Here is a 26,382-nt window from a genome sequence, read left to right as displayed (position 1 = left end):
TAAAACACTAGTGGTTTTCACACAGTGTATGTAGTTGATGTTGCAAGCTCTTTGAAGTTACTAGCTGTTCCTGCAGGGTCACTCAACAACAGCTGTAAAAAATCTGACAGTTCATAATATAACCATTTTCTATCAGACCATGTTCTTGTTTTTAAAACCAGCAACCTGCTCCCAAGAAAACCCCAGGTAAACGTTTCTGCTCCAGAAAACACTAAAATACCTGGTACAAAAAAGAAGTCTGCTTTTGCTTTTCTTCAGTGGTGCTGGCATATGCATCTATGTTTAGGAAAGCAGAACTAGCTTCCCTTTCCCTAAACTTCATTTTCTTTTGAATTACCGGGCACCACTATGGTCATTGTGAGGTGTCACTGCAAAAATACAAGATTATGTTGCTCTGTAAATTTAATCCCATACAAGCTGTGTGAGAAGTTGTTTGTTTGTTTGTTTGTTTGTTTTAATGAAACAACCAACAATGCTGAGGAAACCCCTCCCCAAAGCTTTCATGCTACAGTTGATCAGCCTTAACTGCCTGATTGATCCTCTATGAAGGCAGAAGTCTGGCTTGCTTAACTCCTGGTTATGACATCTTGCATAAAATATTATTAATGATGGGCATACATTATGCCTCTGTGTACATTTCTGTGTTGGTAGGGAATAGTTCTGTGTTAAAAAGTTTGACAAATTTCAAGTTCATAAATAGGAGTGATGCAGAAATTAATGATCTGGCACATGGACTAAAGTAAATACTGGCTTGAACATGAAGTTAAATGCCTCAGTGTAGTTCAGCAAGCGTTGCTTCAGTGGCATAGGAAATGGAGAAATATTACTCTTTTTTAATGTGTGCTTTATTATTTGGAAGTCTCATACATCTGAAGTTCCATTGTAAGGAGCACCTGTAGGAAAATCAAACCTAGAAGCATGCATTTGAAAGTAAAGATTGTCTGTTATTAATGAAATATTTAAAAGATGTTGAAAATAAGCCTCTTTTCTTAGCTTTGCAAGATTGCTCCACAAAAATGCACATTAACTGTATCACAGTACATACAAATATTGTGGATGGACAATAGAAATCACCACCCTTCCATATAAGATTAATCAAGAACAAATTGTTATCCCTTATAATGTCAGAACATAAAAGGCACCATAATAGAACGTTTAGAAAAAACTCAGTTTAAGCCATTGTATTTTAAAAGTGTAAGAATTGATGTCCCAGCTTGAAAGAAAAAGCCTTTGACACCTGTAAATTATCATTAGAAACTTTAAACTGTTACATTTTTTTCCAGAAGTATCAGGTGCAAATGCAAGGCAAATATAAAATCTATTTACTTATTAGAATACAAATACTACCCCATGAAAAATCTGTAGTTACAAAAATATAAAAAAATATTCTAACTCCCATTGTTAGGTCTTGGCTTCAATCTATGCTGCATTACAAGTCCAAAGCCAGATCTGATTTGGACACATTCCTAGAATAGGATAGTGCTGTCTGTATTACTTTTAATCAATATTTGGACCTCTTACTATGGTTTTGCTGGATTTATTTTCTTAGTGCATGTTAAGGATGTGAAGTGGAGAGTGCTAACAGATAAAAGGTTTTATCAATACTAGCAACATAAGAAGTCCCATTTCTCCAAAGATTAAAGTAGAACTTTATGGTTTTTTTCTCCAAGCCTCCATAGTAACTCTGTGTAGCTGAGGCATTTTAATTTATGAAGCTGTGACCACTGGCAGGTGATTGAAAGTACCAATTTATTCTCACAGACTTCAGTAAGGAACTGTAAGAAGTATATCAACTGCTAATTCTGTGTCATAGACAAGTAGCTGCTGTTGCAGGGACTGTTATTGGCAACATCTTGTCTTCCACACACAATAGATTAGCACGTGTTTTATCCATATGGTGATTCTCTAGCCCTTGGCTTCAGTAGCCTGGATCAGCATAGGATGTTGAACCAGCTGCAATGGCAGCCTAACAAAGTGCCAGTAGACATTAAAATGAGTTTACTTCTAAAAAATAACTTAAAATTAATCATTAGACTAAATGAGATATTCTTAATGAACAAACTTTGTAAATGCTGAGCCTAAGCCTGATAAATGCTCATGCTTTCAGGGCTGAATACTGGAAGCTTGTGTGTCTTCAGTACCTTATCAGTGCTAGCAGAAGGTCTCCAGCTTTCAGCTCCAGAAAAACAGAAGCCTTCTTTTGTCACACAGGGAAACTGGCATAGATTAGCAGAGTAGCACAGCTGTACTCTTAGATAGCAACCTCGTTCTGCTGGGTTTTAATAAGCACCCACGATTGTTCAGCCAGCAGCATGGCTGTGGAAGATTGAAGAGTGAGCTGTACTATCATCTTTATGCTTAATGCAAGACATTGTCCTTTAAATACCTTTTACTACATTAGAAACCATTCCCAGCATTTCTCCTGCTAGCAACATTCATTAGTCCTTTCCAGTTCAAGCTGGATTTTGGCCAGCTAACAGGTCTCTCAGTAATGTGGTTCCAAACGAATGTTCTCCATAGATAAAGCAATTCTGAAATAGTGTTGCCTTTTACCCTGCTTGAAAGGATTTACAGTACCCACATCTGCTTTGAAACAGTAACTTACTATGTTACATGTACATAAAAGATGTGAGCTAACAGGAGACTCATGGAGTTGTCCTGAGAGGAAGTGTTCAGTGCTCTTATGCTGGAATAATATGTTGAACAGCATATGAATAAGAAGCTAATATTCCCCATTATGTTTCAGTTCATTAAAATAGTGTTCAAGCAGACACCAAGTTCACTCCTCTGGTCAGAACTGTATATTCCACTCCTGTTGAGATGGCAGGATTCCTTTTTCAGCAGAAGTTTAAAGGTATCTGCACACATCTGCCAAACTTTTTTTTTTTTTTTTTTTAATAATAAGCATGCTGTACTTACATGCTTTATCAGATTTGGAGAGCACTTCATACTTCACAACAACCAAAAAAAATTAAACCAAACAATACCTATAATGTAGGCTTTTGGATTTTTTTTTTAGAATTTTAAGATGGGAAATGTTCCTAGCTAAACAATAGCTCTTGGCATTTCTGTTTTGTAAAAAAACCCCTCACACAACAGGAGTCATTCTAATGAGCAACTCCCCCAACCTATTGAGTCAAATGTTCATGAATGTAATTTCCAATCAAGGCACAAAATCATTTACTGGTTCTTTCTTCTCATTGCTTTCTTCACATTCTCCTCTTCCCTTTACAAGAAGAAAAAAAAAAAAAAGTTGGTGTAACAGTGTCTTCTATGCCAGACTTTAAATTTAGTAGTCCTATAATTCGTAGCAGTATCTGAGATTAGTTCTATCTATTTTTAATTTAGTTGATTTAAATGAACAGCACGTTCTCAGCACATCTTTGTTCATTTTCTACACTTGCCTTGACAGGGAGGGGACAAGGGGAAAAAGCCACAGTAGTTTCATGCATATTTTTCAAGAAACTTTATGTGGAAGTCTTTTACTTTGTCCAGTAGCATCTTCAGCTTCTCTACTGGAGGAAGAATGGTGATTCTGAAAAAGAAAATGTAAGGAAGAAAAAAAAATAACCCACATTTTCTTCAAACGAACTAAACTGTGATCTTTACACTGATCTTGATTAATCTCAGGGCACAGCTAGAATTGTGTTAAGTTTAATACCAGTTTTGATGTGGTTCTCTCATTTTCTGCATTAATGCTTCAATTGAACTATACTATTAAACTAAAGCATTTGAAGAAATAACAGCAAGCCAGCTTCCATTTTTGGGACAGTTATGCCAAATTATGCCCAGTTTTTTGAGCTTTAGGGGCTGGCAGTTGTGAGTACACGTATATTTCTTTTTTAATTGAAAACTTAATTCAGAAGCACTAAATGAATGCAACATGCCACATGGCATTTTTAGTCCCTTTTCCCATTCTTCTGCATAATCTAAAAATCATGTTGATACAGAAAAAAAAATGGTTTTCCCACACTGGTACAGGAATGGACCAGCTCTTTCCTGCAGCTGCGTGTACCCAGATATCTAACCCAGCTATCTGTGCTGCAGAGCTACCATGGCTAAAGGTACCCTCTGTTATGTTGCTTCAGACCAAACAAGACTCAATTCCATGATAAATTCTAGCTATCAGTGACTGCTGGAGTGAAGTACTGTTTATTGGAAGCAAAAGCAACAGAGTTCACGGTTTTGGTATTAGATTTAGTCCAACATCTTGTTTTGGTAAAGTGAAAAGTTATTCAGCATGTTTAAGGAGAGGATTTATAGAAAAGATAGAGCATCTTCCATGCAGTTTCTCCATATGGAAACACTGTTTAATCCTCTCTCCTGAAGAAAGCAGGACATGTTTTGTAATGCCTTGGCTGACTTTAGAGTATAAGCTATTAGTGTTGTTTGTATTCTAGAGAAGGCATTTCAGATCTCAGTGTATAAACAGAGTAAAACTATTCCAGCAAGCTGTGAAAACACCGTAATAACCTGAATAGCTCATCTAGTGGACCAGGTCTTTGACCTAGCTGTCAGTCAACAGAAAATGTCCAGTAGAAAGTGAGACAACATAAACTGAAATAAAAATCCTTCTATATTTAATCTGCAGAAAAAGTACTGAGATGGTACTTAGCTTATTGCAGTTAATTTGATTTTAAACAAACAGAAACTGTACCTGAAATGGTAGCTTCCTTCTCTTTGTCCAAATCCACTTCCAGGTACAACACATATTCCAGTCTCTTCCAGAAGTTTCATGCAGTAGAGCAAATCAGGTGCCATTTTGTGAGCCTAAGGAAATGGATGCTTTGGAATTACTGAAGTCAAAATATTCCAAATATATAGAATTTCCTTATTGCTTTTCTTCTGTAAACCTTATTGTACATGATTAGTTTCTTATTCTATTTACTAAAGAAAATTAGAAAAATTGCTAAATGACAGTTCACACTGTGAATTAAATAACAGTACTTATTGGAGGAACAAGACAGAAGAGTCTACACAAAACACTTGCTTCAGAAGACAGATTTTAGATATATTTGTTTTTCTTCTTGACTTGCTTGTAACTATTTGTTGAAAGTCTCAAAATTGTACTTAAAAAAATCTAAGCCACTGACATTAGACAAGATGAAATTAATTTCAGAGCTGTGTGTTCCAGTTACGTTGGCAGTTACTATTTTTTCCCCTGAATTATCTGCTGACTATAAAGTCCCCTGATAATAATTATGGAAGTTCTTAAATACATGCAGGTTATATGCCTAATCAAATAATCAGTTGAAAAACAGCCCTATTTTTGTCCACAGCTATGATGATAAAATTCCCTTTGAAAGAATATTACACATTAGGTAATAGAGCTCTAGTTAAGAACAAAAAGGCTTGACATTTAGTAATACAGCTTATTATCCCAAATACAAAAAGGTATTGTACAGAAGTAAAATTTGTAAGGAAACCTGCCTCCCTCTTTCCCACACTTGCTGAATGGGGCTTCATTTGCAGGGTCAGTAGCACACTGCCATTCACAGTTCCCTTTGCACAGGTCCAGCTACTTGCCCACCCTATGAGTTAGTCTATTTAAACACTAACGTTCTCAGGTAACATTCTTAGCCTGGAAGCCCCACCACTGTGCTGAAATGCTCTGTTTTGTTGTCCTCTCTTAAAATAAAGGTCGTGTTACATTTAAGATCATACAAAGTCAACAAAGCACCGCTTTTGTAACTACATGAGCTCACTCTACCATTAGAAGATGCAGGCACAAATGTGTGAAGGTTAAAATGGATTGGGGTAAAAATGACGGACTGACCTTTGCTTCCTCAATGGCTTTGGGTGGAATAAAGATCCGTGGGAAAGCATACATAGCTCCTTGAAGCGGATTGCAGTGAATTCCTGGTACTTTGTTAAGCATGTCTTCTGTTAGTTTGGCTTTTTTGGCAAGGTTGTTCAAAACAGACTCTTTCTCCTGTTTAAAAGGAAGGTGTTCAGTTTGACATGTTTGAAGTGGCAATAAAACCACCAGAAAAAACTACCATGTTTCAAGAAGCCTTCCCTGAAATAAGAACTTTTAGGGCTTTGCTGAGCTATTAGAGCAAATGATGTTCCCAATTCCAGTCATACTCTTAAAGACAACAATGCAAAAAGGCATTAGCAGGATAGAACTACAAAGTGTAGATGGAAAAAAACCTGCAGAAGGCTCTATCTGCATGCCCTCTTCTTACACTCTTTCTTCTGAGCATCTACTCTTGGCTATTTTTAGAGACAGTGTTAGCTGAACCTTTGATCTGACTCAATACTGTAACTTCTTGGGCCAGATTCAGTTTCATTTTTACAAGTGACAAACTATCTATATCTATACTTTAATACAGAACATCATCTCCAGTATAGAGGGGCACTGGTCACCTAAGAACAAGGCTGATTTTATAACTGTACTTGAACTTAGATTCCTGTTTAGTTTTCAGTAAAATTAGTTCTTGTTTAGTAATTCATTTGTCATGCTGAACACAGTGGAAAAGTTGAATTTATCAGCAAGAAAGCTGATTTGATAAAGCCTTCTTGGCTTTATTTGGCTTCTAAACAAAGGAACCACAAAAGGTATAAAAATATCTTTGAAAGCAGTCATACTTAGTTAATTTAAAACACCCTGTATTGTTCTGTAAATTGGTGTTACTACAGGATTTGCCACGAAGAAATTAAAGAAGTCTGGTGTCTGTGTATATTTTGTGTTCACAATACTTAGGATGGGTTTAAGAAAGGCACGAAAGAACAAGCATGCTATTCCTGACCTTTATGAACTGTGAATAAGATTCTTCTCCAGGTACTGGAGGATTCACTACAATATCCATTGCTGCTTGTCCTGAGACTGGAGGACAAAGCCGAACAGAAAGCAGCTTCACAAGCTGACCTTTAATTTCTGGGTGCAAGTTAATGACTTCCATGTAACCTCCTCTGTAGCCACATCTGTGATTAAAGTGAACAGAAAAGATCAGTTAACCTCAAGTGTATAAATGCAGAATTGGAAAGACAATTAATGAGGATATTACAATAAGTAACATACAGGTCATTGCAACAGCTGCTACACTGATGTTTTAAGATGGAACTAAATGATATGTCATTAAGTCCTAGTATCCCATACAGCAAAAACTGTGAACATGCAGCTTTCCTCTTAGGCAAGTTAACACTTGACTTGGATTGTTTGCTCTTCAGAACAAGAGCATGTGGCTGTAGCAGCATATATTTAATCAGAAAATTATTTTTCTTCCATCTCTTCCAATGATTCTTGAGCTTTTCCTTTGAATGTTGGAGACCATATTTTGCTTTATCATGGGTCTGGTTTAGGACTGTGGGATTTCACCTTTGTTGAGCTGAGGCATTAGGTGTCTGAAATAAATATACTTACTTGGTACTTTGGAAACCACTGAGCTAATCCATTACTCTGTGCTTAAATGCTTGCTTTCCTTTTCTTAATAATTTTTAGTTAAAATTAATAGAAGGCAGTGGTTTACTTTCAGGTTACTAACATGAAGCGGCTGTCCCACCAGATTGATGAGGAAGATGAAAATAAAACAAAAAACTGAAGCAGACTTACTCGCCCATGTATCCCTTAGAGGTGGAGTGAAAAGAGGCCAGCTCAACATTGTTATAGTACTCGGGTCCCATCTCATACAGAATCTTTTTGAAAGAATGAAACTGGCATCCTTCAGCGTACACATTGTCCTGGTAAACCTGAATAGTCAGAAGACATTAATGTGCTCTGTTCCCCCAACTAAGGATAAAAGATCTAGCCTTTTAGAGAGCCAGGTCTGAACTGAAGAAGCAGTGGTAACACTCAAAGCTGTTAGAAGACACAAGGTTCTTTGTTAAGTAGTAGTTACTGTGATGATATATTTTAGCCTTTGGAAGAACAGTGAGCTTATGTGTATAATTTAACTCTTCTTGTATGTTTAAATAGATTTTCTTCCGTCTCTTTCATTTGAAGTGGTCTAAGTATCACATAGCTTTTCAGTTCCAGAAAAATTGCTCCTTGTGTCTCCTTGCTTGTGTCCCCTACCCTTTCTTTCTAGTTCAAATCCAGATCAAGCCACCTCTCGTATTAATCCTCTGATATTAGGAATCTTGTATGTTTGCTTATGTCTTAATACAATAACAGAGAACCTATTCCCTGTACTTAAAAAATACCACACAAGGAACAAAATTACACCTCATATGCAAACTTTTTGAGAGAACAGAATATTCCATTACCTCATCAGCCATAAGAAAAAGTTTCTCTTCCCAAGCAAAGTGTATCACATCTTCAATGCACTTTCTGTTTTGCACCTGTCCTATAGTTTGATTTTTAAAGCAAGAAGAAAGTTAGTGGAGCATATATATACAAATCTTTTTGCCCAGACCTACTTAGACTACCAACTTTTCAATATTATATCCTTCTTTCTCAAAGAAGTGATACTGAATTTTAGAATTCAGTTCACTAAGTGTGAAAGCAAAGAACATTTTTGGAGGAAGGCAAAGCAAAGGAAGTGTGAGATATAGCAATCAGTCAATAACTTCTTAAGAGTACTGTGGATATAAGTGATCATTTGAAATACATGCATGATGGCTAAGTTGGAGCTAGTTTCTCACTAATCAACCTCAACTACTCAAAAAACAAAATTCTTCTGAGGGAGGGAGTGGTTGCCACTGAGTTCAGAGTGTATCTGTATTCAGTGCCTCTCAGAAACAAGAGGCTACAGGCCACATCAGAGATAAGAGCTCAAGATCAAAAGTGACTGAAATTCATTCCACCAGTCTGCAGAAGTTCGGTGGAAGCAGTGGCTTCAAATGGGGCCCAGTGGAGTGAACCTGCTCCCTCCTCTCTTCCCAAACCACCGCAGCTCCATGATACTGAAAACAAGAGCACTGATCTCTAGAATTCAGCTTAAGATATATGATTCGTATTTAGGATTTGCCTGCAATGCCAAGTGCATGAATGAGTTTTATAAAAAACAACAACAAAGTTCTTAAAACCTGTCCATTAAACAAAATTGCTGCAGACCTGTGGGATTTCCGGGGTTGATGATGCAGAGCACTTTTGGATTGCAATATCCCTTAGCTTCATTCAAGGAACGGCGAAGTTCATTCACATCTAGAGCCCAGCAATTTTCTTCATCCAAATAGTAGTTCACCTGGATAGCATCTAGTTCAGATATGGCTGCTGAATATAAGGGATATTGTGGTATAGGGATCATCACTCCTGTTCGGGATTTTCCATCTCCTGAGATCAGGATCTTTAAAATTGACTGGGGAAAAAAGTAGGAATTAAAAAAAAAAACAACACACAAACAAAACATTTCACACCAGAATGAATAGTATACTCTAGAATAAGTTACTATACTTCCTTCTTAAAAACTATAGTTAATGTAGATTTCTCTTCTAGAAGCATATGGTCATTTTCTCATATCAAAGGGCATTTTTTTATTTCAAGTTAAGTTACTGGCTGAATGAGGATGATCCAGCTCAGCTAAATGAAATTCCTCTGCACATCACGGCTTCTAAAGATGATGTCTGATCAACTGCACAAGGTTGGAGGGAAAGCTGGTAACAGGAGTAATAAGATGATGATTTTTCTACTGTGTCTGGTTGTAAGCAAAGAAGCCTCAGCTAGCTGTTGTTTGTTGCTTTCCATTCCTTTTATCTCACTGGACGCAAGAGGCCAATAAATAAAACCAGAAATTAGAACTCAGACCTGAGGAGGTTCTCCTTTGGAACAGAGAGACCTGTTTTAAATGAGGAGCAATTGTGGCCAGGTGGGAACAAAGCTAGAGACTTGCATTATGTTTTCATTTTCAAATAATAGAAGAGGCAAAAGTCTGAATGTCTTGGGATGGAAATTTAATGTATCCTAAGTAGTTTACACCCAGAAGATAGAGACAGAAATTTAATACTTGTGCTAAGGCTAGTCCAGAGGATTTACCTGTGCCCAATGGCCATGTGTCTGTGTGTTTGTGTGTAGGCTTTTTACATGTCAATTAAATAAGGGAGTGTATAATGCAAGTGGAGAGATTATTTTTTTTTTTGCCTTTGTAATCAAGGGAGATCTCTGAAGTACAGGTGCAATCAAAGCAGGCATCATTCTCAACATGTAATTGATAGTGTAAAAATAAAAATACCTCTTCAGATATACCAGCAATATCCTTTGAAGTTTCTTGTCATTCTAGATCAAAATCTGTCTTTCTGTGCCTCCCATCAACTACTAACTCAGCTGCTAAGCTAGTGATTTATAATCAACATAAGTTTGTACCCACCACTACTTTAAAAATACCAAGCATGCAAAATTTATAATCAGGACCAAATGCAAATTTTAAAACTCTTTAAGAGCCTCTGTCCCCCAAGTTATGAAGCAATAGCTGTTTTATCCTTGAAAATGCTAAATAATGAGACTCATTGTACTGCTGACTTTTCATCACTGGTGAAATCAAAGAAGCGTGGTGCAGATTTTATATGCTGCACTGGCATTCCTGACAAGCTGCCAGTATAACACTTGGCATCATAAACTCTGGAAAGCCAATTCAATAAAGACATCTGCGGAACTGTTCATCTCAAAACATTGTCATTCTGAACTCTGCCACTAGGTGTCATTTAAAAAAAACCCAAACTTTTACAAACGAGCTAAAAAAGGCTACCTTAGTAAAAGCAAGGAACTGCTGATGTTTGTAATGTCAGCAAATGTGTCTGTGTAAAGGAAAAATCTAACAGAGACAGTTATTCCTGTCTTAACTGAAGGTCATCTTTCAACATGGTTGAAACCAAAACCTGCAGTTTTCCCCAAACAAGCTGGCTACTGAAATAGATCTTTGGGATTTTCACTGGCATTAATCTGCAGTAGCAGACAGTTTACTTAGAAGAGCTGTTGAGACTTCTTCAAAGTAGTTCCCTCCTCTCTGTCTCTGATTCATTCCCTCTCATCTTCTTTGCTTATGTATCTTAACCACTGAGGACACTATTATTTAGCCTGTATGGTCTGACTCTCCTAAATTTACATTTAGGAACCTCTGTAGTTCATACTACCTTTAAAAAGGTATAAGCTAATGTATATTAAGAGACTTTGTCTCCATTCACCTGTTTCTTAGCTGGCATTTTATGTGCACATAACTGGGTGTATTGGATATCCACTTAATGTGACTTAAGTATCTGCTAGATCAAACTCATAGGAGTTTGTGAGACCACATCTCCAACAGAGATCTGTATTTCCAAACATAACTGCTAAATCATAATTTATATCACAAAGAGACTGATTTAATTTTAACTCTTACAGCAATACCATCACTTGCTCCAGTGGTAAGATATATGTTATCTGGATCTGCAGGAACTCCTCCATCTCTTCTTGTAATATATGAAGCAACATCCTCACGAATGCAATTTATACCTTGACTGGCAGTATAAGCTCCTGAGAAAAACAGAAAATTAAGTGAGAATTGAGTACAACGAACATGAGATTTTCTGTTTGCTAGCAAAACTCCTGAGCCAGTATTGTATGAAGTAGTTTCTATATATGAGGTCTTTGATCCCCAAGGTTGGTTTTGCTATTTCTTGAAGGAGTAGGAAAGGGAATTGGTTTGTTTATAGAGTAAAATAATTAATTTGAAATTAGAAAAAGATAATAAGTATCACTAAAATACCAATAAAAAATGTATACTAGGTTGGTAAAAGGATTGAAAGGCTACTTTGCAATCTTGGACAGCAATCCCATTTTTACTATCTCCCAGTTGCTTTCTTTATGTTGAAAACCACTTTAGAATGTCAACCAACAGGTATTTAAGTACTGAGAACAAGGGACAGATGTAGCACGTGGAATAGAATGGAGAATAACTTATTCAAATCCATGACAAAAGTAAGGATTGTATTTGTAGTTTGAAAAGAACATAATACCATTTTGTCCCATAGTCTCAAACCCAAAAAATCCTAAATGGCTCTCCCTTTCACCCAGCATATCCCACAGCCACTTTCAGTTATTTGTAGCAGAAATATATAGCATCACCCCAGTTTATTAACTTCATGCACAGTTTAAAGAACACCACTAATAATCTGAAATAAAGTGTTAGATTCCTGTGTGCATCATTGCTGAGCACGTGCAACAGATAAACCTAAGCCAAGGTGAGAAATGTATTCAAGCTATGAAACCTAAGACAATGTACAATGAAGTGACAAGTGTACATCTAATTTAGAACACTGTCATGAAGCTGCAGAATCTTCTTTGCTTGTTGGATGGAGTGGAATAATTGTGCCTGACTTAACTCTCATCACTCAGTTACCTTCTAGTATTCTGCCTGATAATACTTCTGTGGAAGCATAATTGATAAAGACAAAGAACCTTTGCAAGTTCTGCACAATGGCATGGGACAAAATGGTATTTCAGGGCACAAAGTTCCCTGATGTCCTAAAAGTTTACTTTTACAGAATAAAAGTTATATTGGGTATATACTGTGGTCTTTGACCACAGCTATGAAGCTGCTGTTAAAGTAGGAGAAGAATCTTAAGTTATCAGTCTGACCTGTGCTCCTTTGAGGGCCAATTTCCATGACTCAGTGAGGATTTACAGAATTCAGGATTTACCTGAATTCAGTTTTCAGGTCTTCTACACTTAATTGTACTCCTTGGATAGCTTTGACTCGAAACTGACTGCTTGCACTGTGGGATGCAAATTAATAAACCCAGCCCAAAAAGCTGCATGTGCATATATTAGATATTTTTATATATAGAAGAGGTGTAAACTTCTCAAATCCCTGGAAAGATATGACAGTTTTCCCACATGCAAAGTAAGTGATGTCAAAGGAATCTGGGAGTATGTGAACACAACAGAAGTTGAGGACATATCTGAGATTTCATACATGGTCTGGCAGTAACAAGAGTCAGTACAATGAGCAGGGTTTTGTCATATGAATGTTCATTGGAAGTGAGGTTATTCTAGTTCATATCCAGAGGCCAAGACACTCAAATTAACTTTGAAATTAATACATTTAAATAGACTGATATAGATGTGAGTACAACACTTCAAATAGCTTGACCCATATGTAGTGAAGCCACTTGTGTGTTGGATTGACAATTTTTTTTTTTTTTTTTAAATATGGTTTTACTAGAACGCAACACAGCACTTAAAGCTACATGGAAGGGTCAGGTTTTGACCTTTGCTTTTTCCGAAGAAAGCCAATTTCTCATCCGCCACAAAGAGAACAGCAATAAGTTGTCAGACTACTAACAAAGCAGTAGGAATAACTTTCATTCAGCTGCAGATCCCCTAGCCTCAGAGGGCGTGTTGGTGGAGTGCTGTACAGAGGCTGATGAGCAACTGAGGCCAAGAGAAGGAGCTGATGTGATACTGGAGACAGGGAGGGTGGAGAGAAGGCATAAACCAGTACAGCAGACCAGTAAGGTCTACAGTGGTTTTAGTATTCAGGAATTTAGAATGACAGTTTTTCTTGGTACATACCCTTTCAGGAAAAAATAATTTAGACTCCAGCTACTTACAGAACGTCAGTGTATCCACTGAAATGAAAAGGGTGTATTCAGGATGATCACCTTGTTTGAATACTGTAACTGTTTCAGGCCTACCTCCTCGGCATCCGCTGAGCTAAAGCAAATTACTTGAAATACGTGATCCTCTGCTGAACAGAGGATTTTGCATGCAGCCAAGATATTTCTGAAATATCATGCAAGGATTAATTCCTTTCATTTCACTCCAGCATGGGGCCAAGACCCCACATTCTGAGAACTCTTACAACCTCCCTGAATTTGAAAATCACTACAAAGAAAGGCTGAGGCAAAATTCAAATGTATCCCTGGTAACTCTTTACATGACAACTACTACTATGTGGATTAATTGTTCCAAAGTAAGCCAGGAAAGGAATTAATGGAGCTAGAGGAACTTCTCAGTTTTGATACATGCATTTTTTATGTCCTACACATAGAAACAAAACCAATGCAAAAAAAAAAAAAAAGGTGAGGATAAAATGTGTTCTGTATTAAGCTGTGTTGTTAGGCATAGTCCAAGGCTGAAATACCACTAACATAACTACTGTTTGGATTTTGTTTATAGTTCCAGAACACCTACTCTCAAAATATGCCAGTGCAAACAGGCACTGCAATCACAAAGATGAAGAAATACACCAGTTACTCTTATTACATACTCTGAAATGTCATTCTTAGCCTACCTGAAAGAAGGTGATTCAGTGTGCCAGATTCTTTGCGGTACCCCATGGCACAAGCAGGCAGTTACTGCTGCACTCCAGAACTGTATCATCCTCACCTTGTCCACTTCTGTGACAAGTCTCATCAAAATGTGCACAATTAGTCACTCCTTATCAGGAGGCCATACCATGAACTCTCCCTCTATCATTTTGCCCTAGGCCATCTCCTGTTTGGTTTGTAATCATACGCAACAAGATTAAGAAATGTCAGCACTGCAGATATTGAAACTACCTTTGTTGCTTCTAATACCAACAGGAGCAACTGAACAAGGCACTTACCTAAGCTGTTTCCTCCACAGCCCTGCAAGATCCGTCTGGCTCGCTTTTTGGCATCTTCTGGAAAACTTGGGCTGTCCAACAGGTTTGGGTATGTACACAGTGCCACTACCTAGAGTGCCAAGAAAATGTAAATGGATGACTTCTCAGTGGTTCAAATTGTTAATATTACTATTAATTTTCCTTGTAAATGAAGATCACAGATACTAGTTAATTTAAAACCAAGGTTATTGATGAAGAGTTTGCAGTTGTTTTTTTAAGGGTAATGCTTACAGAAGTGAAGAAATCTTACTGGATTCCAAGTTCTGCTGATAAAAACAGTTATAGAATTTTTAACTATTTGTGTTACAGACAGTGAAGATTGTAGTCCGAGTGAGCTGTGCATAGTGCAAAAGCAGTAAAACAGTTAATTATTCATATGTTATCTCTAAGCAGCTCTCTCCTCCTCTCTTTCTGTATTACTAGCCCACTTTATTGACAAGAAACCAAGAATTTAAATATGGAGCAGAACTGAGAAATATGATCAAATTTGGAAGTCCCGGTTGTATGTTCTAATCATTATTCCCAAAAATAACTTATTACTAATTCGGATTTGTGGGGAATATTTAATTAAAAAAGAAGTGATGATATAGAACATCATAAAAGTAGAAACATGACCTAGCAGAATTAAGTTTATGAAGGAATGTAAGAGGCAAAGAATCTAGAGGTCTTGCTTGAGATCAGCTGAATTTGTTCCACTCTCATTTTTACACATACATGGTGTAACATGTATAGGCTGCTGTCATTTTGTGGGACAATGACTAAAGAATTATTCCATGTGCACACATGGTCATGGGGAGAAAGGATTTCCCATTGACCCAACATTTTCTTCAATAACATTGGTTCTGCATAATTTGTAAGACACTCTGGTATTCCTAGTTTGCTGATAGTTTGTTGTACAGCTTGGTTTTATCATCTCATCACCTGGACCCCAGTTTGAAAGAGCTTCAGTTTGTCCTGGCAGTCTGAATTTGCATTATTGTAGACTGAGGATTTTACATGTGTGTGTGAGGGATGCGCCATAAATAGCATTATACTGGTTTTAAACCTTGCTTGTGTTTTATGAACAATGTACACATGTGGATTCTGTTGTGGTCTTTTCTAGAAGTTAACAAACCAGTTAACTTGCCCAGAGGTAAAATGTGTAAAATCAGAAACAGTACAACTAGTTGTACTCAACTGCATGGAGAGGTGAAGAAAGAAGTTTGCTTTTTTCCTTGAAGATCACCACTTCATTTTTTTAAATGCTTTATTGATAATTAGTGTGCTGACTGATAACATAGGAGAAGTAGCAGAAGAAAGTATGGGTGGGGAATGATCTGAAAAGTAAGGAAAGCTACTGTGTTGAAAGAGGACACTCAGCAAGCAAGGTATAGGACTTTGTCTCAGAAATCAAATGTTGTAATTTTTTACAAAAGGACTATCTTAAGTCTAAGAGCACCTAGTGAATTATTCATACTGATACACACATCAGACAGATTTTAAGGCGTTCTTGGTAATCTAGTAAAAAAATCAATAATAATATTTTTATAATACTCTTACCTGACGGAGGAAGGTGATTGGCCTCTGTCCCATTGCATGTGCATCTCCAATGTTGGCTTTAATTACTTCAGTAAAAGGTTTTTTGATTCCCTAAAAAGAGATAATTCACAAGGTATTGTTAGGGATGAAGTAGATGATAAAGAATCCCACTTTTTTGATATCTATCATATGGCTGTAACTGAACAGTCCCTAACAGAATTAACAGAATGTTTAATGTAAAGCTTAATGCTTTTCTTATACAGTAGTGCCAATAGAACTTAAATGCTTTACAGAAATGATGCTGTGACACATTTTTAAATGATAGGCTAGTTCACAGGGCTTTTTCTTCTAGCTACAGGTGAGAGTATGACTTGCTTGGAAACTACACATTGAAGAAGAAAAGATGAAAAAGAGGCATTTTGAATTGTCAGTACTAGAGGAACTTGTCTGATACACCATGGGGAGAGATGGATCAGGCAAGAATCTGAAAAGACTTAAGGACATTTGAGAAATAAAGCAACAAATGAAACCTCAAGACCCTTACTACTTTTTAGAACAAAAACAGTAGAGATACTGCATGATTATTTATTTTCTATTTAGATTAAATATTCATCATGTGATGACCCCACTTTTCCATATAAAGATGTTTTACAAAGTCTATGATAGTGAAGCTCTATATGATAAACAGCAGAAGTGCTAACTAGTCATCATGAATATTTAAAAGCTTTCTAATCTCTGAAATCTGAACAGCCAGCCATTTTTCCTGTGAGGAACTGAATATGTCAAAGGAACAGAGGGAAAAGAGTTGATGAATGTTGATTAACAATCATGGCTCTTTAAAAAGCAAAATAAAAGAAAGCAAAAAAGGCAAGGAACCATCTGGTAGAAAAAAAACCCCATTGATTTAAATAGAAAAAGATGAACTGAGCCAACATGACAAGAAGAAAAAAAAAATACATAAAAAAAGGATAAATTAGGTAGGTGAGAAAAAAAAGTATATTTTTTGTAATGTATATTAAAATATGAGAGATAGTAGGGAGCCCTTATAACAATGACAGAGTTTTCAGGTGGACTAATGAACTTCAAACTTAGACCAACTAGTTTTCTCCACAAAATAACATGTAACAACCTGCTATGGCTGTGGACTGAACTCACAAATTCTCTTCCTGGCCAGTGCATTTACAGCAAGTTATTTGCTTTGGATACAGAATATGTGGCTGGCAAGCCCTAAATAATTTTTGCTTTTCTACCATGGATTATAAGTTGGATTTCAATGACAGACTGGATCCCAGATGTGCAAAGCTAGCAATGACCAAAATATTAGTCAGGGATATTAGGGATACAAATTCCCATGCTAAGATTTGGAGGTTTACAGCTGTGTAATGTGGCTGAGAGATTATGTGATAATGCAAGTATATAATCATCACCTACTCCATAAACCCCACACTACCTTTGCTACTAAAATGATTGATCTGGAGAGCACAGGAAAACACACATAACAGTAACCTTACAGTAAAATCCCAGCAAAGAAGGAAAAAATAGGTTTTCTGTGTTGTAGCCAGTGTTCCCACATGCTTGCTTAAGGGCCCATGGTCCTTTTGACTAACTTGTATTTCTTGGTCTCAGCTACAAGAGCTGTTGCCCTTTTTGTCTTTCAGAAGAGGGATTCTTTTAACTGGGACCTTTGCCTTTCCTGACCATGAGTTAATACAAGCAATTGTTTAGAACTGCCTTAATGAGGTTCACTACATCCCCTCCTACTGATTTTTTTTTTCCTTATATTTTTCTGTTCCTTGGTTTCCCATGTTTTTATGGAGAGAAGGAATATCGGAAGTTACTCAGATTTAGTTTTGACTCCTCCAGAACAAAAAGTCCCTTCTTACCATTTCAGAAAGAAGGAACAGGAAACAGTAACAGGCAAGAAGAACAAGTGTCAAATGTTAAGAAGTCAAAGTTAAAAGCAAGAATATCAGAATCTGGCAGAAGACAGTGCCTATGACTCTGCAGATGACTTCAAGATAGAGTTCTACTTAAACCCTTAAGACAGAGTGGCATTAGTCACTGGTTACTTTGTGTCAAGGTTTCTCCCATCGTGGTGGCACTGATATGCATGGGTATCCAGGGGAAGGTTAATGTCAAACACTTTTAGGGAGGTCTATGAAAAGATCTGTATGAAAGGAGAAAGTGTGAATGTGATGTTGATAACCTCAACATCAGGTTGTGATACAGCAGGAAAAGTGCTGCAACAGGTTATGGTTTGCTAGGGCAGGATTTTTTCACTGCAGATGGCTAAGCAGTCTTTTGCTATGTTAACAACATGCCTTTGCTGAGACAATTTAAGTCCCTGGCAAGGCAAGGAACATACAGAGGGTGTAGAAACTAGGCCATTGAATTCTTGTGCTTTTCTTTTAGTGATAGACAGCTGCTCCCCTACTCTGCTTATCTCTCTCTCAATACTCCCTCTCATACCCCCTCTCTCCCATATTCTCTCTCTCTCCCAGTCTGGGCAGGTTTTCAAGGTGCAGTCTGACTGGATTGTAACTGGCCTGTGTCAACAGGCAGGGATTTGGAAAAGTGAAACTTGCAGAACAGGAGCTCTAATAACACACTGCGGTGCAGTAAGTACCAGAGTGATACTCAAGTCTACAAAAGAGAGTCTGAACCACATCAAGGAGGAAAACCAATCCCCAGCCCTACAAAACAACCACTGCTACAGTCTTCTACCTTTGGTGGCACCTCACCCTGTCCTAAAAATATGATTAGTCTTCATCTTGGAAAGAAAGCTAATCTTCTGCCATTCTTTTGAAATTGTTAGCAAAGGGACTAATTGTAGTAACCATTTTTAAAGCTGAAGAAGCCATCTTGCACTTTCAAATTCAGATGTAAAGCAGAGAATACAAAAATGTGTGGGTTTGTTTTTTTTTTCAGTTGCTGTCTTCTTGATTTTGAAAGGATTTTAATGAAATAAAGGAATCTTCCCAGATTTTGAATAAGCTCTTTGAAAATTAGTTCCTTCAGCAATTACTTCTGTCACTTTCCTCTTCTCAGTGGAAATGCAGTCTTTTAAGAGACCAGATGAAAAGCCCCTGAAACATGAAGCAGGTCAGACAGGATTATTCTAACAACTACATCAGTGTTCTAAGTATCACACAAAGTTGGGGGAAGGAATTTTCATACGTGAACCAGAATTCATTGGTGCAGTCTCAATACAAATTTGTCCCCTCTTGGCTGCTCTCATTGTTTAATTTTCATTGCCACTGCTTTGTGCCTCCTTTAGATGGTTATCAGGCAAACACTTCACACTATGAACCATTGTGCTATTTCCTTAACTCAAGCTGAGTCTGGTTTTGCAGTGACTTGCACAAACAAGCAGTATAATAAGAAAGCTGGCAAAACCAAATGTTTCAGCATAGTTGAGATCTGTGCTGTAGTAGCCAAGTTTCTTGCTTGCCTTTTTTTTTTCCCCTCACAAAGGGCCAAGAAAGCACTACCCAGAGGCCCTTAACTAATAGGGGCTTGAAGGCCTCAATTAGCATTCGAATCTTTTTATTAAAAGAGCTCACAGCAGATAAATAAACCTGACCTGCTTAGCACAGAGTAAGGCTTTGAGTTTGTGTTATGCATGTGTAATTCAAGCTGACATGAACTGTTTTTGGAAGGAAGGAGAAAGCAAATTCTGGATTTTGACTTGGAATGGTACTGATGACTTGCATGCCCCCTGATACCAGCTGAGAAAATTGGTTGCGCTGACCATTAATTGGCAGATCTGATTCAGGGATTACAGAACAGGAGTTGTCCTCAAGTTACTTTTGCCTTACACAATGTTCAAAGTGCATTTGCTTTTAGAAATTTTGCCTATGTGACTAAAGCCCTAGATCTTAATGTGTCAGTAATTGACAGAATTAAAATAATGGTAATTAGAAGGAGATTAGACATTAGAACCCTCTTAACTTGAAGACCTATTGGAAAAGGCTGTTTTGGAATAGATTTTGCTATTGTGTTGAGCAAGAAAATATCATATAACTGGATATTGCAGACTGTGTGCTTCTGAACATATGATTTTGGTAATTGCACTCTTAAAACATTTTCTTTCATCTTCATCTGCAGAAGTTTTTGATAAAAATCATGGGTTTTACTACAGGTTCACTTCCATGTGCAACATGTACAGGCAACTGAGGAACAACAGTTCTGTCTTAATGAGGTCAAATGCTCTTGCCTGGGAGATACTTTCTTAGTGTGCACACAGTCACGTATTCGAAGCAGAAAATTATAGGATAGTAATTTAAGCTTAACATCTTTCATTACTTGGTGTACCAGTCATTCTTGTATCTTTTTCTTGGCACATCAAATTGTATTTCTGCATGTCACTGTCTAAACTGTGATTTATCTTTCCACAACTTCCAGGGACACAGTCAACTCACATTTTCAATTAAGTCTCCATTCTAAATCAGAAAGTTTTCTATTTAATTTAGAAGACTGAATAATTAGTTAAAAAAAAAAAAACAACAAACTTCTGCAGACTTTTAATCAACATACTTCAGCAGTTGCTACCTGAGATTATAACTACATAAGTAAAAGGAGTATTTGTAGGTTTATTATCTAAATGTAAATGTAGGGAGTGAACCAGTGACTTGAAGAATAAACATGTAACAGGAACCTATTTGCAATAGTTATGGAAACGAAAAACATTGGCACAGGAGATGAGTGTACAGTCATTTTACTGTAAAAATAAGTCAGAGTACAGTGGCTCTGCTCAGAAAAATATAGGCTTTAATGTGTATAGAGACTGCTTATTGCCATTGAAGGCACATAGTTCCAGACCTAGTAGTGAAATGTGCTAACCTCCATGCTGATCTGAAGGAAGTTTCTACATGCTACCAATGTATCTCTGCATACCATCCCTCTACCCCTTTCTGCTCTGCCATTCTGTTTCAGTGACTTGAAAGTTTCCAATGGGGCCTTAAGGTTGTGTGACTGACACTAAGCCAGGCAGTTTCCAATGTAACATGAGTTGACTTGTGGACCTGAAAATGTTGTTTAGCATGAACATGCTTTGCAAGCATGTGTAAGCCAACTTAGCCTGACATAGAACTTGATATCATGTAAAACCTAAGCAAGAAATGGGGAAAAAAGGAGAGTGTAAATGAAGAGAGATGTCAGAGTCACAGATATGAGGGGACTTTCTATAACTAGGTCAGTTACAATTAGCATGAATGCAAAGTAACAAATCAAGCATGTGCTCTGCCTATGTAACAATAAGGCTAGCTTGTTATTACTGATTAAATAAAGGGCTGTGTCCAGAGATTACATTATTCCTGCATTGAATTCATGTTTAAGCTAGAATTTCTGGTCTGGAATGTAATTAAAGTCAATATTTGATATGTGGCCATCTGCTAGCAAGTCTAAAAACAGGAGGATAGAAAAGAGATCTTATTTGTTTCAGTTCTATTGAAAGTATAATAATTTCTTAAAATATGCCTGTTTTCTAGCTTGCTTTAAAAACTTTTAAAACACCAGGGAAAATGGCTGAAGTCAGTCCTCTCTCCCTGCATCAGCAAGCCAGAATCAGTTGAGTAGTACCATTAGCAAAGGGGAAGAGACATTGTTTTTTAACTTTGGAAGCACGATGCAATTTCAAAATAAAAATTATAAAAAAATATTCAAAGAGGTGATTCAAATAAGTGATTTTGCATAAAGATTTCCAGCAGGAAACACTTACTGTAGATTGAAATCTTGATTTTCCTCCTAGATGAATAGAGGTCACAGGCCAACAAAATGTATGAACTACAAGTATCAGATGCCATGTCTGTACTTCTGAGCAACCAGCCCTTATCAGAGTATTCTAACTTGTCAGTTACACTGGCTTAATCCTGAGCACATGAGCTGAAATTATTGCCTCATTTTTACTTTTTTGAAGAATTATCCCAGATAAAAATAACAGAGTACTGCTACTCAGAATCTGAGACAGTAGAACAAAACTCAAAGAAGATGAAAACTTATACTGTGCAAACAGCTTTGAGTAGCTGTTGTGCAGTCTACATAAAAAGCTATATATGTTACACAAGTATGAAGTCCAAATGAATAGAACCAGGTTTAAACAGGGAGAGTCTCTATTGCATCTGGTTAGACAATGTCTGCATTTGAGATGCTTTTAGTTTAGAAACAAATGACCCAAAGGCATCTCTCAGAGCAGGACGAATGGAGACTTACTGGTGGGTACATCTGCCTGCTCTTCCTGTGCCCAGCCAGTGCAGTGCTTCAGTGTGGTACCACAGCATCCAAGCTTTCATTCCTGGGCAAAGCTCCTTCCTCAGCATATGTAGCAGAGTTGCTATGGGGCAACTCTGCCAATGAAGAGTAATCATGGATCTAGAGATGCTGTGGAGCATCATCTTCCTCTGACAACCACTTCAGCCTCTTTTCTTTATCAGGCAGTGTTAATTCTGCTAGCAGTGGTTGACGTAACTGTGAGCTAAGATTGAGAGGGATGAAAAAAAAATAGTTGTCCAGTTGTAACTAAAAGCAAACAAGGAAGTGCCACTGACCTGTGGTCACACAGAAGTAAATTTTAGACCAAAAAATTAGACATTTAGGTAACCTATAATATTTCAATTATAAAGAACCTAGGCTCAAAGAACTCAAGGCTGTGTATACTTTACCAGGCCATTTTTATTAAACAGCAGAAAGAGTTAACTATTTTTATCAGAAGGACAAAGAGGAATTAATAACTTATGCAGTGCAAAAGAAAATAAAGTCTTTCAGATGCTTCCTTGAGTCCATTAGTGTTCTCTGCAGATACACTGTCACAACTTTTGTGGTTTTCCTTCCCTGCCAATAGGGAGGTATTTGTTTGCTTTAGTCATCTTAGACTATAGTCACATGTCTGTGAATGCTGGTGGCCATTGATAATATTCCATGACACTGGTTCAGAAAAGAAAACTTTTAAATGGAAAATGCCACATAAGTGGGCACAAAACTGCCATAACAATCTTTTAATAAAGCGATTGGCAATGACTTGCTCGTGTATTTTTAAAGACGTGCACAGGAGGTTATTCTCTCTGCCAGTGACTCAGCTGGTAATTGAAGTAAACAGGGGAGTTGGGAGGAGTTAGTGAAGATTGTATTCTATTTGTTTTGTGAAAGAATATCTCCTGCCCTGTGAGATTAACTAAGAAACAAACACAGTGAGAACACTGGAAGATTTTATACTCTGGAAAATACACTCACTAGAGTAACTAGTCACATGAAGTCAGTGACTCCTTTATGAACTAGTTTTAAGGCAAAAATCAAAAGAAATGTTCTGAAATGAAATCTCCATCACCACTCTGAAGTTAAGGAGAATTCTAAAAAAAATAAACTGTTTTAGTAATGATTGTTAGACATAAGTAATTGGTATATATAATACACAGATGAGCTAAAAACATGCTTCACCTTCTATAAAAAGGGGAAGCAAGTAATGCAAAGATGAAAGAATTCAAATAGTCTCTTCTTGTTAGCATTGCTATGGCACAGTTTTTGTTCAAAGCACTTTTCATACACTAATCAAACTGGCCTGGCAGTACCTGTAATAACATATTAGCAAGACTTTCTAAAGCAGTGAAGGCAGTGAATATTTGAAATAATAGAAAAACAACTGTGCCAGATGCTTTATTCAAAACAAAGTGAGTCCTCATGCTGAGAGGGGAATCAGTGATGTGAACAGAACAAGCAAAAAGCCATGCCTGAATTGCTAATGTTGTTTGTTGTTTTTTTGTTCTTTTCAATGCTAAGTCTTTAGAGAAGGAGTTAGAGAAAAATATGAAGAACAAAATGTAAGCACTGACTGATTTGCATGCTTTATTTAGTATATTTTGGTCCAGACCCTCAGGAGAATCTTGTCTCTGCCTCTATTGCCTGATGCTCCTAAAAGCACAAGCCACCTAAAAACCTGGGGCAGCGTTACCAGGCATTTGTACTCTGAAGGCTTGGCCTTAAGTACCTTTACTTGTGCAATTAAAAAACGAGAAGCACAGTATCAGTGGTCCTCTCAGGAAACATTAGGCTCCCCGGCTTTGGAAAACTTTCCAGGGGCAGAGAAGTGTTGGGTGAGCCTGTGGAGCGGTGGCGGGAAAGAGCTGGGTCCGTCTCACTTGTTAGGAGGCCGCCGGTTTCGGGTATCTCGCTGCCCGGCGAAGGCAGTATCTCTAAAATCCTCATCAGCGTTTAAAACGCTCTATCAGTACCGTGAGAGCTGGTCAGTCACCCTCTTGTATAACGCAAAGGACGCGGGATTGCAGCAAAGGGTCAAAGTGGCTAAAGAAATGTAAACACTGCTTTATGGGGGTATTCTCTACTTGCCTTACGCAACCAGTGACACTAGATAAACAGTAGCCGGAGGGCGGGTTTCTTTGTTTTGTGCCTCTCCCGTCCCCCATGTGAACGGGCGCGAGTGAGGGGGTGTCCGGGAGCGGGGCGGGAGGCGCCCCGGCCTGGCCCCGGCCGCTCCCGCAGCCCCGGGCGGGGAGAGCGCGTCCGGACTCGGCTTCGGGCAGCAGCTGGGATGGGGGGAAAGCCGCCCGCGGCCGGCGAGTTTTTAGCTCGGTACGAGGGGCCGCACTGACAGCGCCGCCGCTGCCGCCCGCCCGCTCTCCCGAAGCTTCTAGGGGAGCTGGTCCCAGCCCCGCGGGGTGTCAGCAGCCCCGCCGGCCCCACCGCCTGCCACGTCGGCCCCACCGCCGGCCGCGGCCCTGCCGAGCCCCTCGGCGCCCCAATCAGGAGCGGCGGCGGCGGAGGAGTGCCCCGGGGGCAGGGCCAGGGCGGGCGGCGGGCGCTGCGGGAGCGGGCGGTGCGGCGGGGAGACCACCCTGCCCGGCCCGGCCCGGCCTTGCAACCCCCCGGCCGCCCCTGCCTCACCTTCCGCAGCTCCTTCTCGATCTCGCCGGCTTTAAGGACGATGGGGCCCCGCACTGCATATTCCACCGCCTTCACTTGCGGGTTCATGGACTCCAGCGTCAGGATCTTCTCCCTGCTCGCCTTCTCGTTCATCTTCACGGCGGAGGCCTTGGCAGCGCTGCTCCAGCGCACCGTCCCCTCCCGCCCCGGCCGCGGGAGCCGGGGCCGCAGCGGCGGCCGCCCCGCAGCCAGCCCGGCGGCGCCGCGCGAAGCCGTGTCCTTCCAGCCGCTTCGGCAGCCCCCCGGCCCTGTGCAGCCCAGGCTTGCCGCAGTTTGCTTGGCAACCAAGACAAATCGATGCATGGTCTTTTCGGGGAGTTCCCAAAGCACGGCTAAGGATACTGGTGCTGAGGATGGGTGTATGTTGTAACCAGAACCGGGAGCTAGTAAAACGCACAAGAGCAAGAGATACAGTCAGAAGAAAGGCCGAAGAGCTGGCACAGTTACACGTACATGCTCGATCCTCCCATGTCCAGATCCTGCAAACTTAATTGCAACGGGTACAAGTGATCGTGCAGTGTTGCGATGCCATCAGAGGAGCAATAGATCCCACCATTGCATCACAATAGCGTTGCAGACCCCTCTCCCCAGCAGAAGTGCCCGCGCTAGTGCTCCGGAACAGTCCCGGGTCAAACCATCCTTCTTACCCCAGCGCCAGCAGCCGCCCCGGCCAGCGCTCGCCCCGGGGCGTGTGAAGGTGTGGGCTGCACCAGCAGGACTGCCGAGCGCGCTGCCTGGCGGGTTTTGTAGTTCCTGCAGCCCTGGGCTGCGCCTGCCCACAGCATCAGGTGATGGGCAGGGAACTACCGCGCCCACAGGCCCCCCCAGCCCCGCCGGGGTCCCGCATTGTCCTCCGCCGCCTGCGGGCGGGGCGGGCTCCCGGCGCTGGAGATGCCGAGGGGACAGGGAAGGGGGCAAATCCAGGAGCGTTTCTGAAGGGAATGGCAAAGCCGCATCTTCTCGCTGCGAGGCTCGGAGCGGGGCCGGGGACGGCGGGGACCGGGGCCGCAGCCTGTGCGGGCGGGTCCCGCCGTGCCGCCGCCTGCCCGCGGCAGGGAGCGCTGCTCCCTTTGTCTGGATTTGTTTTTCTGCTCTGCGGTTTGAGAAATGCAGTATTGCCCCGATGATTCTCCTCTGTCTGTTGGGGAAAAAAAAAAAAAAAAAAAGCCTCCTTCTCTCACTTCCCGGCTGCCCGATGGCGTTAGAAACGCAGCGTGAGGCTGAGTGTGCGGCGGTGGGGCTGCGGAGGGGTCACCTGTTGCGGGGCTGCTGGAGGGCGAGTCAGGGATAGGGACCAGGCACCGAGGCTGAGCGCCAGCAGCCTCATGCCTCACCCTGTCCTTCTGCCAGGGAAGCATTTTCTCCTGATCCTTCCCTCCCGCAGGAACAAGTCGGCCTTCTTTCACAGTTTCCTCATTGTTTCCAGATG

General features: G+C 39.6%; 1 protein-coding gene across 2 annotated transcripts; it reads right to left on the bottom strand.

The window, feature by feature from the left end:
* Positions 1–827: 827 nt before the first annotated feature.
* GPT2 (glutamic--pyruvic transaminase 2) lies at positions 828–25,607 on the bottom strand. Of its 2 annotated transcripts, XM_051629509.1 has the most exons (12): positions 24,915–25,607; positions 16,044–16,133; positions 14,466–14,574; positions 11,256–11,389; positions 8,999–9,242; positions 8,209–8,288; positions 7,556–7,692; positions 6,753–6,927; positions 5,777–5,932; positions 4,658–4,770; positions 3,405–3,535; positions 828–3,226 (listed from the first exon to the last, which is right to left on the bottom strand). In XM_051629509.1, exons 1-11 carry the CDS (start codon positions 25,254–25,256, stop codon positions 3,445–3,447), a joined length of 1,671 nt encoding a protein of 556 aa, XP_051485469.1. In that variant the 5' UTR covers positions 25,257–25,607; the 3' UTR covers positions 828–3,226; positions 3,405–3,444. The 2 variants fall into 2 exon arrangements, with proteins under 2 accessions (XP_051485469.1, XP_051485470.1); XM_051629510.1 differs by having other exon boundaries at positions 828–3,535; positions 24,915–25,268.
* Between the last annotated feature and the right edge of the window lie 775 nt (positions 25,608–26,382).

Source organism: Apus apus, chromosome 11, assembly GCF_020740795.1.
Source record: "Apus apus isolate bApuApu2 chromosome 11, bApuApu2.pri.cur, whole genome shotgun sequence".
Taxonomy (NCBI): Eukaryota; Metazoa; Chordata; class Aves; order Apodiformes; family Apodidae; genus Apus; species Apus apus.
The sequence above is the reverse complement of the archived record's forward strand: the minus strand, read 5'-3'. Positions and strand labels throughout refer to the sequence as shown.